Source organism: Bacillus rossius, chromosome 2 (genome assembly GCF_032445375.1).
Source record: "Bacillus rossius redtenbacheri isolate Brsri chromosome 2, Brsri_v3, whole genome shotgun sequence".
Taxonomy (NCBI): Eukaryota; Metazoa; Arthropoda; class Insecta; order Phasmatodea; family Bacillidae; genus Bacillus; species Bacillus rossius.
The window spans coordinates 132935091-132953648 of NC_086331.1; the positions used below are offsets into that span (position 1 = coordinate 132935091).

The following is an 18558-nucleotide window of genomic DNA, read 5'->3' on the forward strand; positions in this document are numbered from 1 at the left end:
TAGAGTCCCGGAAATTTCGCGGATTCCTCTGGCCTCAGGATAGAATTCAAAGTTATAGGTGAGCTCGGCCCATGTTTACTTTCCCATTGGTTGATTTCTTAGAGAGAACATTTTTATCCTTGTTATTTGGCACTACCTGATTCGCTTACTTCTCTCCTAGCTGGGCATCATTGGCTCACGGTCGTAGAGGGGCGTGTCCAGATAAATGCGGTCCAATCATGAACACAGTGCGAGAGTGTGAAGGTTTGCATTCTAACTTGCGACTAAATGAATCCGCGAAATTTCCGTGGCTCTAGTAATTACTAGAGACCTGAAAAATTCGCGGGTTCATTTCGTGTTATGCTAAAATTCAAATAATTATACCTTAGTGCTGCTTCTGCCATTGGTTCACTGTTGATCTGGAGGACTGAGGGCCAATTAGAGACCCTCACTCATAGAAGTGTCGAATCACAGGCCACCCAGTCGAGACGACTCACAAGTCAGCAGCCAATGAACAGTTGGCATTTGCCCGAGTGTGTAGAGGATATTGGAGTCTATCCTGGAGGTCATTGAACCCGGGAATTTTCGGGTCTCTATAATTACAGATCAACTTGTAGACTTTTTCAATTTTCACGAAATGAAAAAATATATATACTTACACAGCGCATACTTTTTGCATAATTAGCTGCCGAAGTTACATTTTTAACGTTTTTTGGGTTATACAAATAACGAGAATTTAATTTATTGCAGAACTGAAACTTTTTAGGTTTTAACTGCAATGACACTGGCTACTTCATTATATGGTTTGCATTTCTATCACAAAAACTCATTTCATGTTTCTTGGCTGTCAAAATCGTAACAAATTTGAAAATATTGAAATGTCAGGTAAAACTAATTGATATTTTCTGAAAGAAATTCAAACCAGTTCTTGAAGTAACCAGTGGAATTGCAGTTAAACCTATAAAGTTTCAGTTCTGCAATAAATTAAATTGTCCTTATTTGTACAACCCAAAAACGTTAAAAATGTAACTTTGGCAGCGAACTATGCAAAAAAGGTATACGCTGTATAGGTATATATTTCATTTCGTGAAAGTTGAACAATTGAAAAAGTCTACAAATTTATCTTTAATTACTGTAAATATAAAATCTTGACCTGAAATCGGAGGCACCCCCTTAACTGTTAGATTCGGGCTACGGAAATTATACCTGGCTATAGATCTCGACCAATTTGGCGCAGTAGACATTTTTCCGGAGTCCATCATTGAAGGATTGTTTATCAATAGAGCCACGGAAATTTCGCGCATTCATTTAGTCGCAAGCTAGAATGCAAACCTCCACACTGTCGCACTGTGTTCATGATTGGACCGCAGTTATCTGGACACGCCCCTCTACGACCGTGAGCCAATGATGCCCAGCTAGGAGAGAAGTAAGCGAATCAGGTAGTGCCAAATAACAAGGATAAAAATGTTCTCGCTAATAAATCAAACAATGGGAAAGTAAACATGGGTCGAGCAGACCTATAACTTTGAATTATATCCTGAGGCCAGAGGAATCCGCGAAATTTCCGGGACTCTATTTATCAATACAAACTCTGAAAGTGATATGTGATGTTTTATGTACGTAAATAAAGTTCGTAGGCTTTCACGGCCATTGTCTGAATTAGCTTGACTTCTGGGTTGTAGCCGTGTCCTTGGCAAATAATTCACCAACTTTTCGGTCGACATTGCAGTCGCCATCATCAGGGAGCAGTTACCCACCTCAGTTAACTCAGTAGCCAAATGTTCGGATCGTATTAAATAGAGCATGACGCTTCGCAGATGTGGCAATTATGTCATGTGTTTTGTTGATAGCTGTTAGACGTAACATCTGCAGCCAGTTACCCCCCTCCCCTCCCCAAATTTTGATTTTCTCACCTGCCTGGCAGAGACGGCACCCACTTATCTGCAGTCACGTGTTGTAAATACTTTGTTCTCGAAAATTCCTAATTCATGTATGATGTGCTGCCGCAGCTGTGATAAAAATCACAATCCACTAAAAACTTTGAACGAAGTAAAAGACAATAATTCTTTATGCAGCTTGAGAATGTTAACAGGAAAAAAACCACTAACTTTCGTTGTTTGTAAAATTCCGCTGATACCAAATTTTAATACGATCTTAAGGATAACATAAAAAAAATTTATTTTCACAATAAAAATTGAATATTTTGTAGACAAATTAAAAGAAAACCGTGTATTTTATATGAAAATCTAAGTTTTTTCGCTTATATTTTATTTAAAATAATTTTATACGTCTGTACAAAACGTGCTTCAATATATATATATATATATATATATATATATATATACTATTTTTCGTATTTTATCTTTCGTTTTCTTGATATTCTTACACACATACGAACTTTTTTTTTAGAGTTCACAATAAAATAAGGGACTTCATAAGTTTATTTTTATAGCTACAGAGAGAACATTTTCATATAGTCTTACATAAAAAATAGCTTAAACATGATTTATGTGGAGTCCTTATGTGAGTACTCGAAGTCTGAAAAATAAACATGTATTGCTACGTTTTATTTTTAAGAGATTCGTTTTTTCTCCTAAGGGAAATCTCAGAATCTCTTATCTTTAAATTAGTTTCGTGATGTTCCCATAGACAGAAGCGATAATAAACATTTTTTACACGATTGATATTTGAATTGCGTTCACTGCGAGCACACCTGTGAACGCACGCTTTAGACGCTATGAAAACATTCATCACGCGACCCACTTTCGCTCTACGCTTCCGTCAGCGAGGCCTTTCTGATTTAAAAGTTTAAAACAACGTGGTTTCTGTCAATACGGAAAAGCTTTCGTCTATTACCAAGTAAAAAAAAAATATTTTTTATAAAAAAAGTTCTATTACAATTGATTCAAGAAATCAATACTTGAGTCACACGTCTGTTGACCAAATTCAACCAAAGGTTGGGCATACGTTTTTTTCTCTCGTACGAAATGCATAATCAAACGGACTTATTGTCTTGACCGACATACCTTAACATGGGGGTCCGTGGGATCCGAAGCAAGTAGTCAGGAAAGCATCCTAGCCCGCACCTTGACATCCAGGATGACTGTCGGGGTTGCAGTGCGTGTCAGCGCGTCGGGAGAATACTCAGCCGAAAGTTCGATCAGGACGGGCGCATTAGAGGTAACATCTCACTCGGGGACTGCAGCGTCCGTCTTCTCGTGTAAAATATGGTGATGGTGTAATAGGCCACTTTGAAGATGGCTCTGCGGGCTTGCAATTGGAGTGGCTCCGATAGGAAGCAGAGGAGAACTGATCTGGACCAGCGCTGGAGCCAATGGATCATAGCGTCTCGCTCGCGGGCACAAGGCGGTTAGCGTGCGCCCTGATGGCCGATAGCGTAAACACGCGCAAACAACCGTTTAAGTCGCCCTCACAAATATTTACAAACCACCGAAATTTATTTATTAAAAAAAATTCTTGGTTTTATTTTCCTCCAGTTAAAAAGATCAGAATTTTGGCCTGGGGAGAAGGGGGGAATTGTGTGTTTGTGATGAGCACGGAGGCCATATTTACAATATTCATCTTCTGTTATGAGAATTTCTATCATTACTTTGGCAAATAAAAATATTGATTTCCTTTGGAATATTTGTGAGCAAGATCATGCATATTTCTCGCAAGAAAATTATCTTTCCCAATTTGTTACAAATATAATAACAGTTTTTCACTTATCGATAGGTATGTATGTGTATCAAAGATGTTTGATTTAAAATGTGGTAACTGATAATAATCTTCTGCTGCTGAGCACATTTTGTTTGTTCGTTATAATTTACTACGTTTTAAAACATGCAATAAAGTCTTTAAGATACATATAAAATTTGGCCTCACAGAATATTTCTGTAATATTTTTACCTTATAATACTACGAAAGCCTTCGTACGGTGTTAAATGTAAGTCTTACATACCTAAAATACTAGCCCTAATATATATTTGCATATAATTAAAAAAAATATTGTAAAATTATTTACGCTTTTACATAGATAATCTCACCAATATTTGGTTGTTTTGAAAATAAATACCCAAAAAAATTTATTTAATTTATTTCAAGAATTTTACAACATATAATTTTTTATAATATTACATAATAAGTTAATTACTGCTTTTTGAACTATAAATGTAATAATTTTAATGTTATTTTCGCCAATTTCTTTTTACACTTTTAAATTCTGTATAAATCTATAAGAGTGTAAAAGGTTAATGTAGATTATTTCCATCCAAATAATTTTAACCGATAAAATGACCTACCGTACTGGACTTCCTCTTATTTATTTCTTCGACAGCAGTCGTAGAAATTAAATAAAATATACTTTCGTCATGCTTCCTTTAGCCTACAATCATTTACAATTTAAGATGAAAGTTTTTTTGTAAGTATTAGGGTTGCAAGTAAATTGCATCCTAACCTTGTATTTGAGGTAAAATTAAAGTCTGACCCAAAATTTACCGTCTCATAAATCCTTTTCTTAACTTAACTTATAATAAACACAATTACAATACTTATAATTTTTCTTTGATATCAATTATACCCATCTACAATCATATTAAAATAAAATAACAATCATTCTACAACTTCAGGATCCTGGATACCGTCACAATGACACAGAATATCTAATAAGTATAAAGCTAATATTAAAAATAACAATACGTGGAGAGTTTAAATGCACTATCTTGATGGGTGATGACGTAACAATAGGTCCTTAATAGCGGTTTACAGTTTCTCGGTCTAGTAGGAAGTAGCGCCTTTCTTATAACAAGGAACAGTCTTTAAAGAAAAAAGGTTATTAAAAAAAATTTCAGCGATTCTTTCAGCTCTTGCCAGTGATGTGTAAACATATAATCTTGGTAACGAGCAAACTTATATGTTCTCATGTTGCAAATAAACTCATAATATGACATTCAGACAAAAAATTTAACATGGAGTTTTTAAAATAATGCCAAGCGTGGCAAATATTAGAAAAGTATTCATTTTCGAAAAAAATCGTATTTTTATAACCTAACAATAATTCTGTTGACAAGATGATAATATTCATTTCTCAGGGCTAGCCGAACAGCAGGAGTACTGCATGCGTCGCTTGTAAACGCATCGCTGATGATGACCACCATCTTCCTGATGTGGTCTTCAAACTTGATTTTAAAACATGGGGATGTATACTGATTCAAATAAAATAAAAATAATTTATCTTATTGCTCCGTTTTTTGACGTGGCAACGTCTAATAAATCGATGAACGCCGGCTGCACGCACGAAAAAGTATTCCGTTACGAACATTGTCCCGTTACGCACATTGTCCCGTTACGCTCATTGTACGCTTGCGCCGCATCTATCTCTCTTCCACTCGATTGGAACAACCATCGATTTGACTTTTTCGAGGCACATTAAACTTGAAACACTCCTATTCGTTTCCTACTTTTCCTATCATCGTCCTATCCTTAATAGAATAACACAGATTGGAAGAAGTTAAATAGCAAACATGTATAAACGTCATAGTTAAAATAATCTCTTTGTTAAAGTAATAAACATATTTGAATTAATGAGTGCAAATAAAAGTAAATTTATCAATTAAATTGCAGATTTCATTTCACTCCTTCTTTGTATCCATACAAAATAGTGATAATTCAATAAAATTATTCAATTTTATTCATAAAAGTATGCAATCATTTCATCAATGTTTTGTTATGACGTTGTTACGTTAAACAATTGTCCGTAAACCGACTTTACAGACAACCAATTTTTTTTTAACAGCCCTTCAAAACTGACACTGCCTTTTGCCCCACTCTGTGTTGACGTGTGTTGCCTGCAGCGAAGATCTGAGTGGACACAGCCTCAAGTCTCACTGGACCCGAGTCTCTATAGCCGAGACTGTCCGGTGTCGCTCACGCTCACCTCATAACTCACCGCATGAGTCCCCAGCGCTTGTCACAACAATAGCGTAAACAAGAAGGTACGAGGCACATGGCCTTTCTCGAGCACTGAGTGGACTTGAGTGAACACTGTCGTTTCCTGTTAGGGCAAGGCGTCAGACAACTCAGCGTGATATTTGAATATACATATTACCAATTTGGAGTGCGAAATGCTTTTTTCAGACTATAATGTATTCGTCAAAAAATAACTTATCTTCAGTCTGGCTAGAAAGACCAATTGCAAAACATAAGTAGCTACTGTATCTAAGTTCATTTCACTTTAAAAATAAATTTCATTTGTTGTGTTTTATTGGTTTGTTTCAAGTATGTATTGTTGATGCATTTGTATAACTAGAAATAGCAGTGCTATATATTGCATGTGTGTAATTTATAGGTGTATTTTTAATAACAAAATTTGGCTTCATTAGCAATTATGTTTATTTTTTTTTTAAAAAAAAGGAACATTCCAAAATGGCCACTATAAATTGGAATTCCCAATATTTTAAAGTGTTTTATTGTTTATATATATTACTTTTCCTATTTATGTTTTTAAAACTTTGTGTGTATCTCTCGCAGGTATTTGTCAACGTTGGCCGAGCGATTCAGTGTCATTTAGCCAGAGTGTTCGGAGATGTTATCCTGCTTGGAAATAAATAAATTTTTATTTGTATCGGTTAAATTTAAACATTATAAAACATTTTGAAGCGTAATTTTCAGATTGTGTGATTTTCATTTGTGTCTAGTTTTTATAAGGGTTACAGAATAAACATTGACCTGGAAAATACCGTTGTTCACTTCCATCGCTTATCGTCATACCATAAAAACTTGTTACAAAAATTCTAGAAAGTCTTATGTCATTCCCCTTGAACAACTACTAATCCTAAAAGTTCATATTGTTGACATAAACGGTTGATTTGCTAAAGTTCTGTTAATTTCAGGTAATCTGACGGTAGATAGGTTTTAAATTTCTCTGAGTTCACCTGTGATGATTTTAGTCAAGTATTCTATGAATATCTAAAGCATTGAAAAATATTTTGGTGATTTTTCCGAAAAATTGAAACTCATATCCGATTAATTAAATTCAAAAAACATTTATATGTATTCGTAGGCCTATAATCAACAAGACATGTATTGAGGTTTGTTCAGAAATTAAAACGACAGAACCTATGTGCAAAAAGAAAAATAATTTCTTAGATAAGATCTGTTGATTGATCACGTAATAAATATTAATAGCTGAAATTCGCGCAGCAACCACAGGAACACACAGCTGCAAATAAATGCATGTGCAGTAAGTGGCGTGTTGCGCATCATAAGGCGGAAATATAACATGGTTTAAAGATCTCAGGCCATTTGGCTTGATTTGCAAACGCGGAGACGCATTTAGTGTACAATTTCAGTAAAATCTTAGTGCATAGCAAGTTTCCGAGTGTCTTCATTGTACTATCACGACCGCATTTTCAAGAGTGAATGCTGATGATGTCTTCGACACCGGCACCCGAATTTAGGACCCAAAAGTTTCCGTGGAGACTAAAGCTTGCTGCATATACCTAACTAGGTTTACCTCAGAACACACTATCTTCAGGAGTTTTATATCATGAGCGGGAATGTATTAAAGCTTTACACGATACACGATAACATTTGTCGTTTCCTTCAAACGAAGTGACAAATAGAGAGAGAGTTACGATTAAACACTGCAACCTGTTTGGCGATACATTTTTATTTGTCCTTGCAACTGTGCATTAACGTTTACTGTGATATGTTCCCATAGTGATAAGCAAGTTTGCTGTAAAACCACGCGTTAGCAGCTGAGTCTACGCACCGTTGTTGCAGTCAATTTAAAAATTGAATATAAAATATCTGTATGTCTTTGTCTTTAACAATTTAAATTTGATTGTATTTATGTGGTTTTTTTTTGCTGGCAAATTATGTGTTTTAATTTCTGAACCAACTTAAAGTACATCCTATAGGCTATAGGTAAATACAGACTTGATGAGAAATTTATCTGTTTTTCATGACGTATATATTCATTGGTCTACCACTTGAATTCAAAACAAAACAGTTATGTAATTGCAGCATCCATGGTTGTGATTTGATATATTAGTAATTAAAAAATTATAACGCTACCATGTTAATTTTAATTTTCTTCAAAATGTTAAGTTTACTTTACTTGTTATTGTTTTTATCTATTCAATTAAGTGAGTAATGAGTACCTGTGATTTCCAGCTGTGTTTGCTTTTAGTGAATTTTGTTTTTCTTTCAGAAAATAGTCAACCTGTTTTGAAAGAGTAAAAAAAATAATACATCACTAAATGTTGTTCACTTTTTCTATAAGTATTTTCGCGCCAAAATTTGAAGTATTTTCGCACCAAAATTTGACCCTTTAAATTCAATTTCGAATAATCAACCTGGTTCATCACTGCAATTAAAAAGCTTATTGGTTGACAATCCGTAGCATCTAGTGGCAAGCCAATTATCTGTTCCACGAATTGTAAAATTTCTCCACGTTAATTAGTTCATTAATTTTTTTGTGGCTCGAAAGTACATTGAGTGTAGATACTGACACATCTCGATTTCAAAATAAGTAGACTATTGATGTTTGAATTTACAGTTGTGGCTACCTGTGTATTGAAATTCAGGAAGCCCGATAGAACTTATATCTATACAATGCCACTTAATTACATATTTCGAAATAATTACAGAATAAAAAATTGAAATAAAAAATCGAATTATATAAATTCCCGTTGAACGTGTTACATTTGAATGTGTGGTCTCTGAATAAGTCATTATGATAAGGAAAAGTTCCAGCTTAAATGTACATTGCAAAGAGCCCAGATTAAGATATAGGTTGATTATCTTTCAGCCGCATATATAAATACTTAAATTTTTCATGTGCCTAAAGACTTGTTTGCAAGCACCGAACAAGGTAAAAAACTAAAGTAACTTGATTAGTTGATATCTTTTAAAATAAAGCAATTTTTGTAGGACGTAAACTATGAAGTTTATTTATTTTGATGTGCCGCCAACTGAACTGCGTGAACCAGACAGGGAACACGTTTATTTGTTCGCAGTTTATTGCCACCATTTTCTTTTTCAACAGTTAATTTCAAAATAAATGGGAAGGCCTGATTTGACATTATATCTGAATTGTTTTAACAGTTTACAGTACTGGGACTAATAAGGAAATAAGACCTATTGCAATAATTACTTTGAAATGTAACAAGGACCTTTATAATTAAAATTTTCTTTCAAACGTTTTCAACCAGGGGTTGGACTACCTAAAAGTATGCAGTCGGCTACGTAAACTACACTGGCTGTCCAAAAAGTAAAGCAAGAAGTGATATATGATTTTTTTTTAAATGTTCAAACAAGATTTCTACAAAAAGAAACTTGAACACTTTTCAGAATATTTTGTCGCTGGATATCCTGTTTTATTTTTATTCCAGGCAAATGTTCCCACAAATGAAGTTTCGTGTTTCCGGGCTGGACTCTAAAGCAAAGTACATTCTTCTGCTGGACATTGTGGCAGCAGACGACTACCGTTATAAGTTCCATAACAGGTACTATCTATAAGAAGACACTGAGAATGCAACCCGCCGAGCTGAATGTGTCCTGTTTGTGTTTCTGCGCAGGCGCATGTTCCCAGCCTACAAAGTTCGTGTAACAGGACTCGATAATAAGGCCAAATACATCCTTCTTATGGACATCGTTGCAGCCGACGACTGCAGATATAAATTCCACAACAGGTACACCAATATCAAGAAAATTACGATATTACCAAAATCAAAAAAAAAAAAAATACAAAAAATTATTTTTACCTAATATAATTCAACAAAGCTATCAGAAAAACAAAATCTCATATTTTATGCTGTTTGGATGGTTTCACTTAAGCGCAATTTTCCATCACACGTGTTTCTTAGTAGTTATCAGATCTCAAAGAAAAATTCTCTGCATCTACTGGCTGTTTCCTTGCTAATATATAAACATTCACTATGAAGTTTTACTTGCTAAACACAACTTTCAAAGATTTCACTGCAATGTTTACTTTAATTTTTAGTTATTTTATTATCTGGGGTTTACTTGGTTGGTATTGTAAGCTTAAAATTGCACCTGAAAGTTTGTTAATACTTTAAGGCCTGTTTCAGTTTCATCTTCAACTACATAGAATCTTCAAATTCTGGAACTTTAAAACTTGTTTTTTATTCAATCCTAAACCATCTCTGTACTAACTGAAGTTGCGATGAACGCGTGTGGTGGATATCAAAATTTATTGTTTTTTGTAAGACAAAGTTAAAAAATTATTTAAAATTTATAGCATCCGGCCTTTGTTATCCGAGCTCTGTGGGTGGAGAACAGCATGTGCTTTTCTTTCCAACTTTGTTTCTCTGCTAGTTTCTTAGTTATAGTTACTTACAGCTTCTTAATGAATTAGAACGATTAAAACTTTTGTTTTCATATCACTAAAAAAATAATTTTTAAGTATGCTGCACCTAATATATTATTTTCAGAGATTTTTGTGTTACCTAAGAGATTAACTTGTAGTAAACAATAGTTTATTGCTGCATGCTTTTGGCTTTAGTTAAATAAAAATAATTAAATATTTATTTCATAGAATTTTGGTCTTAAACTCTTTAGTCTAAAATGTAGCTATTTATTTTTTTATGTATATGTGTTACACGCCTTATCAAATGACGTATCACTGAGATTTAAGTCTTATGTCGTAATTATTTTTATTGATGGACTCTCCAATCAATAAATTATTATTTTTCGTACATGCCAATGGGAATCGCCATTAATACATGGGTGAGGTTTTTACTATAAACCCATTACAATGTCCATTTGGATTATTGTAGAAACTTGCAAAATGTTCAAACTAAACCAAAGTATTTATAGTGAAATAATGAGAAGTATTACATTAGTTTTTCTTTCCATTTCCGGAAATTATTATAACATAAACCAGAAACAACACTGTTGTATCGCATACACTATCACAAAGTCGAAAATATCTTCTTGCAAATATTGTAAGAGTCCTTGGGTTGTTAAATATGAGCTTTAGAAAAAAAAAGAACTTCTTAACATATAAAAGAAACCACGAATCGAAAAACTAAAACAAAATAACATTCATACGTTTTACAAATCAATTTTTTTAAAACCAAACAAAAATTACAACAACAAAAGAAGCCGTCGTAATTTCATCTTAAATGCATCAAATTTTCATTGACTTAACTTGAACTTCATGGTCAAGAAATGTATTTTAGTTACAGGCTTTTACTGCGTGAGTTTTTTTATTAAGAATATTGGCCTAAATGATTTTATGCAATTCATCCTTTAAAAAGATTTAATCTTGTAGAAATGGCTCACTGTGTGAGTGGCGTGGATTAGAGCAAAGCACCCTCGAATCAAGCCTGCTTACAGTTAGGACCAACATCTTGCTATCTAAGTATTTATTAGCCTATGAAATACTTAGAGGTTACATCGTTTTGAGACTCTAAACACATTCAGGTGGCATACTATTGACAAAAAAAGTGAATTTTCATTGATTATGTTTTGTTAGAAATATTTCCTTCTGCATTAAAAACTCTGCGTTATACGAAATACCAAGGCTTTGCTAGTGTCACAAATGGGCTAAGGAATTATTTTTCTTAGATTTAATATTGTGGGCTTCTCCTTTGTTCCAATACACTTATTAAATACGATACATCCTTAAACATAGTACATTTTCAAAGCAATATTACAAATCATTTAAATAAACTGTAAATGCCACAAAAATTTAAATCTATGATTTAAAAAACCCTGCATTAATTATGTGCAAAATAATAGTATATTTACATAAATCGTTATGTGACTCGAGAAAATAGGCATAGTTAATGCTGATGAAAATAAAATTAATTCAGCAAACGGTTCTGATCACAGGGTAAGCAAAGACAGACAGATAAGGTGCTACCGTGTTGGTGAAGGTTCCTTATCTGATAGTGTCGTGATAGGTGGGTGGTTAGTAGGTCTTGATATACGCACCTCAGTAAATGAAGACGGTAAACAAAACCATAAAATAATAAGTAAGAAAATAACCATTTATAATATGTAGTAGTTCCTATATCTTGTAGACCTTTGACTATATCTAATATATTTGTGTTAAATATTTAATGTCTTTCTTCCTTTTGCAAAATATATTTTATATTTACACGCTCAAAAAAATTATTGTTACGGCCCTGCAGGACGGCATTTTTGTTAATTTTTCTTACATAAATTAGTTATTTTCACAATAGTCTTTTACTTAAGGAAGGTTTCTTTCTATAACTCGCACCCGACACCTTTTCCGTATCTTCTTTTATTTTCTAAACGAATTAAATTAGAATTTTTAACTTATCTTGCAACAAAAACCAAGGAAATGAACACGTGCGTTGGACTATAAACATGTGACACGAAAATAAATTCAAGTGTAACAGTGTGATAACCCTTTCGAGTAGTTTCATGTACGTCCACAATAGAGGTGATAATTTCGATAAAATAAAATAATGTTATATCAATTAAATATTTAAAGGTACTAATGAACGAGTTTTTTTTCATCGAATAAAAGTGTTATCGCTCTAATACAAAGCATACCTTTAAACCATACTGGTTTTTTTTATTTATTTCGTGTTTAGTAGTAGCATAATAAGAGCTTCGTATCATGTGTCAAGCCCCTGGTTTTCAGACGGAGCGTAAATGTTTTGGAAATTCGAAATGCTTCCATGTATAAAAACAGACCGTTGCCAAAACCACACGCTTGAATAAATACTTTGGCAAATTAAAGTTTGAAAATTGTTTTACGATATCTTGGGAAAAGGTTCAAAAACAGTAGTTACCAAATTCTAAAGTTTTAATAGTGTTGATTGTGAAGTCCAAATTCTCAAAGTGAAAATTGTTTACTCTTGTTGTACTTCTTACAAAGAAAGTCCAAATAATACATATATAAATGGACCGAATAAATTTATACTAGTGTGTTTTATAGACACAATACGATTTGACTTGATTTTGTTATTTAATTTAGAAAATTGCAGTTAATTTATCTTTGGTCGATTCGTAGGTTATTTTTGATACCTGAACTATTCACGCCCATACACACTTGACTGTAATCCAAAAATAACCTTTATTAAATCAATAGTTTTATTAACATTAATAAAATTAACTTACTTCAATCACTATAAAAAAGTAGTTTTCTTCCAATATTTCAATATTTCGTTATTTTGGACTCAAAATTTGTAAAGTAAATAGGCTACTCAAGGATATGGTAAACTATTAATCACTTAATCAACACATGTTAACCGTATAAACTTTTAACATTATTTTTAAGTATATTAAAATAATTATTATTCTGCTCTATATTTTACTTGGTTACACGCTTTTAAGTATTCGATTCTTAAATGAAATACAATTTAAAATTTTTGACCCGAAAATGCATCAAACCGCCAACTTCTGAAGTGACTTTCATTCAGACTGTACTAAAATGTAAGATATATATAAAAAAATTATGTCATTTACATTAACTATGCTGAAATGCAAAATATTAGATGTCTTTAAATAAAAATTTAATAAAACCTGATAGGTACGCCTATATGTACGTATTTTAAATTAAATTAAGTGTTTTACCAGTAGGCCTATACATAAACAGAAACTTTGAAGATTTGATGCAACTTGTATTAATTCAATATTTGATATGAAACAGCGATATTCTAAATTACAGCACACATGAGCACAGAAGGTTGCAAGTATAGTCGGGAGATGGCAAAACTCACCTTTTATGTTTATTTCATTCAAACAAACTTTTGCTCTAAATAAAATGCACTTACGTTTCTAAAACGTATTTATTTAATATAATTTGAAACAATATTATGTAATGAAGATATGTTGGATTAATATTTCTACGTCTTTTTCTCTTTTAATGTAAGCTTTATTTAACTTAGCAACTAATTTTTAAATCTAATCTATTCTAAAGTTGTAAATAAATATTATATATATTCATAAATTATTTTTAAGAGATAAATTGTTTTAACGTTATGGGAAAAAATTCTAAATTTATAAAAACGTCCGGACAACTAAAACAAACCATTGTTTAATGCTAAACAATGTTTCAAATACTAGCTTATGAATAAAAAATTAAAAGCAAAAGGATCAGTGTGTTTAGTATTTCATCTAACAGAGACCGTTACCTCTGGCGTGATTGTGTTGATTAATTTTTATTAATTGTATTGATTTTAATTAGTTATTTTGTTTCCCGTCCCAACTGCCGTCCCCGCTGTAAGCGTGTCTGTCTGGCGGGGAGACCCCGGGTTCAGTTCCCGGATGGGTCAGTGATTATTCACTCGGGGAGAAACTGGCTGGGTTGTTCCTCCACTCCCGTGCTGCGGAATGGCAACGCGAAACCACTGCAGAATCTCTCCTGTGGCTTCCTGGGGCGTTGCAAGGCGCCAACTCGCACAGATACAATCACCACTGACACATCATCATGGCTCACATTTATTTTTCACTACACGGGCCTCAAAATTGGGAAGCCTTCTTTTCACAGACGAGAGAGCCACACCCGAAGTTCCCCGAAGTTCATGCTCGCTTTTTTTCCCGTACCACAAAAGGTGTATTTATTTGGGGGGAAAAAATCGCGGGCATTTATTCTCCAAATGCGCGGGTTTAACTTATAAGATGTCATTCTTAAAATTAGCACGAAGTAATTTAAAGAATTATTCAGTAAATGAAGATAAAACGGTATCTGTTTTTTTTAGTCAAAAGAAGCATATGATAGGTTAGCTACTTTATAAATACTTTAAACATTGTGGATGGTTGGTTATATTAGGTAAGTATAGCTATATTAAAAGAAGGTAAAATTATTTTATGGTTGCTTAGCAAGTAACTCTTTAATATGTAGCTATCCAGCGCTAGGAAACCGTTTACATGATTTCACAGTAGGTATCTTTAATGTAGCTATCCTAACCAAATGAACCGTCCACAATGTTTTAAAGTATTTACCATGTAGCTAACCTAACCTAATTGACCATTAGTATCCTTTTATCAACACCGCCATATTTATTTACAATGAACAAAAAAAAAACCGAAGATGTACGTTCGAGCGTTTGGCTCTCTCGTCTGTGAAAAGAAGGCTTCCCCTCAAAATTGTTCTGACATTTGAATCGGCACATGCTAAAAGGGCCTCAGTCACAGAAAAAATTGCATAGTGACTTAAGCATGAGAATCGCACGTTATAGGATAGCTTCAACTGTCTATGCTAACAGAGATTGTGTCACACACGCGGGTTAGCTAGTATCAGCTGGGGAAATTCTTAACGCACGCTAAAAGGGTTGCTTGGAGACAGATTTTTTTTCGTTTTTCTCAAAACTATGTTGCTTGGACTGAGGCCCTTTCAGCTTGTGCCGATTCATTTGTCTTAAATAGAACTAAAAATAAGTATCAATGATGTGCCATATTCTGAAAAGTGTTCGCAAGAGCAAGTGTAGGCAAACTGCACTTGAACAAATGACAAACTTGTTTAGAGTTCTGCACACACATGTGGGTATGCCAAATGAAGTCCAGGAGGACAGCCGGGTGACGCCATGTTGGTTTGTTGCAGTCGATGGATGGTTGCAGGAAAGGCCGATCCCGAAATGCCAAAAAGGATGTACATCCATCCTGACTCGCCTTCGACAGGCGAGCAATGGATGCAGAAGGTTGTCTCATTCCATAAGCTCAAGCTCACCAACAATATTTCAGACAAGCACGGCTTTGTAAGTACTGTACGTTTGTATCAACACAATTTATCTACTATCTTATAGGACTAATCAAACTAGTTGTAAGTTAATGTAATTAAGATTTAAACTGCAAGCATACCTAACAAATGTTGGTTTTTTTTTTTAAATAAAAGAGCACATTATTATGCTCATGAAACGAAACAAGTTTAGTATTTTAATATGTTACCTAAAATTTGGAACATTTTATGTGTAATAACAAATAACTATTGTTTAATATGTACAGTGAAAATCATTTAACTGTAAATTATATGATAAAAAATTATAGGTTAATTTATTTATTTCAAAAATAGTTCTATATAAAAAACCTTTAGGTTTTACTAGTTCTACACGAAAGTGTCAGTTTAAATATAAAAATCATACAGCTACTAAAAATCAGTGACACTTTTCTTAAACTAAGTAAAACGTTTTGAAACTTGAACATTATAAAGCAGTTATGAACGGTGTATCACAGAAATATTAGCATTGCAGTGTTATTTTACAGTTTATTGCTTAGAGTATACCAACTGCCTTTTTTTTCTCAAGACTCTAACACGGGAATCAGCCCTGTAAAGCTAAGACTGACAATATAAAAACAGTGATAATTTTTTTTTGTATAGTTGTGTATGTGCAAATACACTCATTCCTATAATATCAATGAAATCATTTAAAAATAATAAAGCAAAAAATGTTTTGTCAAATAAATATTATAATTTTATATTCAAATTTTTGTGTAGGCTATTATCAGTATTAAAAATCCTTGTGAAAATTGAGGACAACATTGAAACAACCTTATGAGCCTCATTATGAATATATTACTTATTAAATGTTACAAAACACTAAAAATTATTTCTGTTGCACAGTAACATTGTCAACGCCTTTAAAGGCCAGAAATATTTGACTATGAATAGAAGTTATTTGAACATATGTTCCCGTAATTTACTTAGTAAACAAATTAAATTTATGAAGTAGCTTGGCTTCTGGGTTGTAGCCGTGCCATTGGCGAATAATTCACCGACGTTTCGGTCAACATTGCAGTCGCCATCATCAGGGAGCAGTTACCGAAACGTTAGTGAATTATTCGCCATGGACACGGCTACAACCCAGAAGCCAAGCTACTTCAGACAATGGCCGTGAAAACCCGCGAACATTATTAAATTAAATTTATACTCTGCAATTGAATTTGGCATAACAATAAAAAAACAAGTAAATTTATTTTGAGATTAAGAAATGGAAGTTGCAGTAAAAATAAAAACACTGTGTTTTTGCAGTTATAGAGTTCAGATTTTTTTAGTTCTTTTATACGAGTTTTGAGACAAGCATGACCTATTGCTATTGCATTAGACAGTGGGACTATCACTATAAGCTTTACGCCTCTTTCATGATCACGAAGTTTTCTTAAAGTTACCGCTTTATGACCATAATAAATTCATATTTTTAAGTAGCTTATCTTTATAACTTGAAGAGATTAAAACCAAAAAGAAATTCATAATAGTAACAAATATCGACCCAAATAAGAAACTGGCATGATTTACAAGTATTTGTCTACCTATAAAATTTTAAACAAGTGTGTTAGTTTATTTTACAGGTTTTTACAGATACAAATTCCTATATATTAATTTAAAGTTTTTTTTAATTTTTTTTAAGAATTGTAGGATTAAATATTAATAATTTTTTAAAAATAATTTTTAATAATTACATACAATAGTGTAATAGGAAATTGTAGATAATTATTTTGTTGACTCAAATTTAAAGATTTGATTAGGATACCATTTATATTAAAAATACTTCTAAGTCAACATTTTAGAGAATTTATAGTTGAGTTCCTTGTTTGATGTGAGAGACTTTAAAAAATAAATAAATGTTGTTTATAACGTAAGTTTTCGTGGCTAGGTTCGTTAGTGATTCTTTGGCTTCTGGATGTAGGATACGCTTCAGAAAATATTGATGTTTCCAACGTTTAGGAATTATTGTTGTAGACAACTTACAAAGCCTTGAAAATAATAGCAACAATCCATGACAAAATGTCAAGCAGATTAACACTTTTACAGATGTTCTATCCAACCAGAAGCAAAGATTTACTTTTTTTGTAGGAAGCTTGTTTAGTGCAAGAATGGATATGTTTTCTTTATAGGCCTAATTAATTAAGTAATTTTATAAACAAAATAATTTAAATAAATTCAAACAAATTTATATAATTTAATGTTTACTGAAACCAAGCTAACAGAGTCCACATATTTTATCAACTTTATGTTTCATCACAAGTTCAATGCGTTTGTTACATTTGCAGGAATAAAGTATACATGTTGTTTGGAAACTGACGCGAAATATTTCTGGAAATGATTTCTCACGTGTATTGAAAGTGTTTCGGCGGATGTTTTAAACAGTACAAAGAAGTTGTAAAATTGTTGGAATCAACGTTCACTGATTTAAATAATTTGTCAGAGTTCCATATTTTGAGTGGAATAAACATAGGGTAAAATCATATAAACAATACCAGGTCTGCGAATTACACGTAATATGATATCAATGACTTAAAAGAAAATTGGTCTAAAATTGTTGAAATAATTTTTCCCGAATAAATTTTCGAGATTTTTAGTAGCTATTGATAAAAAAAAAGTTAATAATTCACAAAAAAAAATCCCTACAAATTATTTTGGTAAAATCCACAAAGTATTTTTCAATGCTATAATGCAAAATGATAATCAAGAAAATAAATAATATTGTTAAAAAAAAAAGAATTTGCCGTTTAAATAGAGCGTTGTGAAGAGTTTGTTTGGTTTTATGTAGCCTCTATATAAGAAAGTTATTTTATTTTTGAACATATTTTCAGGAGAAAAAATTATATTATTTTATGTCCTCGTGTATGCATGAGTGA

At 32.7% G+C, this 18558-nt stretch overlaps 1 protein-coding gene across 1 annotated transcript in view; it reads left to right on the forward strand.

The window, feature by feature from the left end:
- Nucleotides 1-18558, forward strand: part of LOC134529001 (optomotor-blind protein-like) — a 385878-nt gene that overhangs the window by 152039 nt on the left and 215281 nt on the right. The window contains exons 2-3 of the mRNA XM_063362669.1: nucleotides 9561-9674; nucleotides 15527-15680. Coding sequence (XP_063218739.1) covers nucleotides 9561-9674; nucleotides 15527-15680 — 268 coding nt within the window. The remainder of the gene's footprint in view (nucleotides 1-9560; nucleotides 9675-15526; nucleotides 15681-18558) is intronic.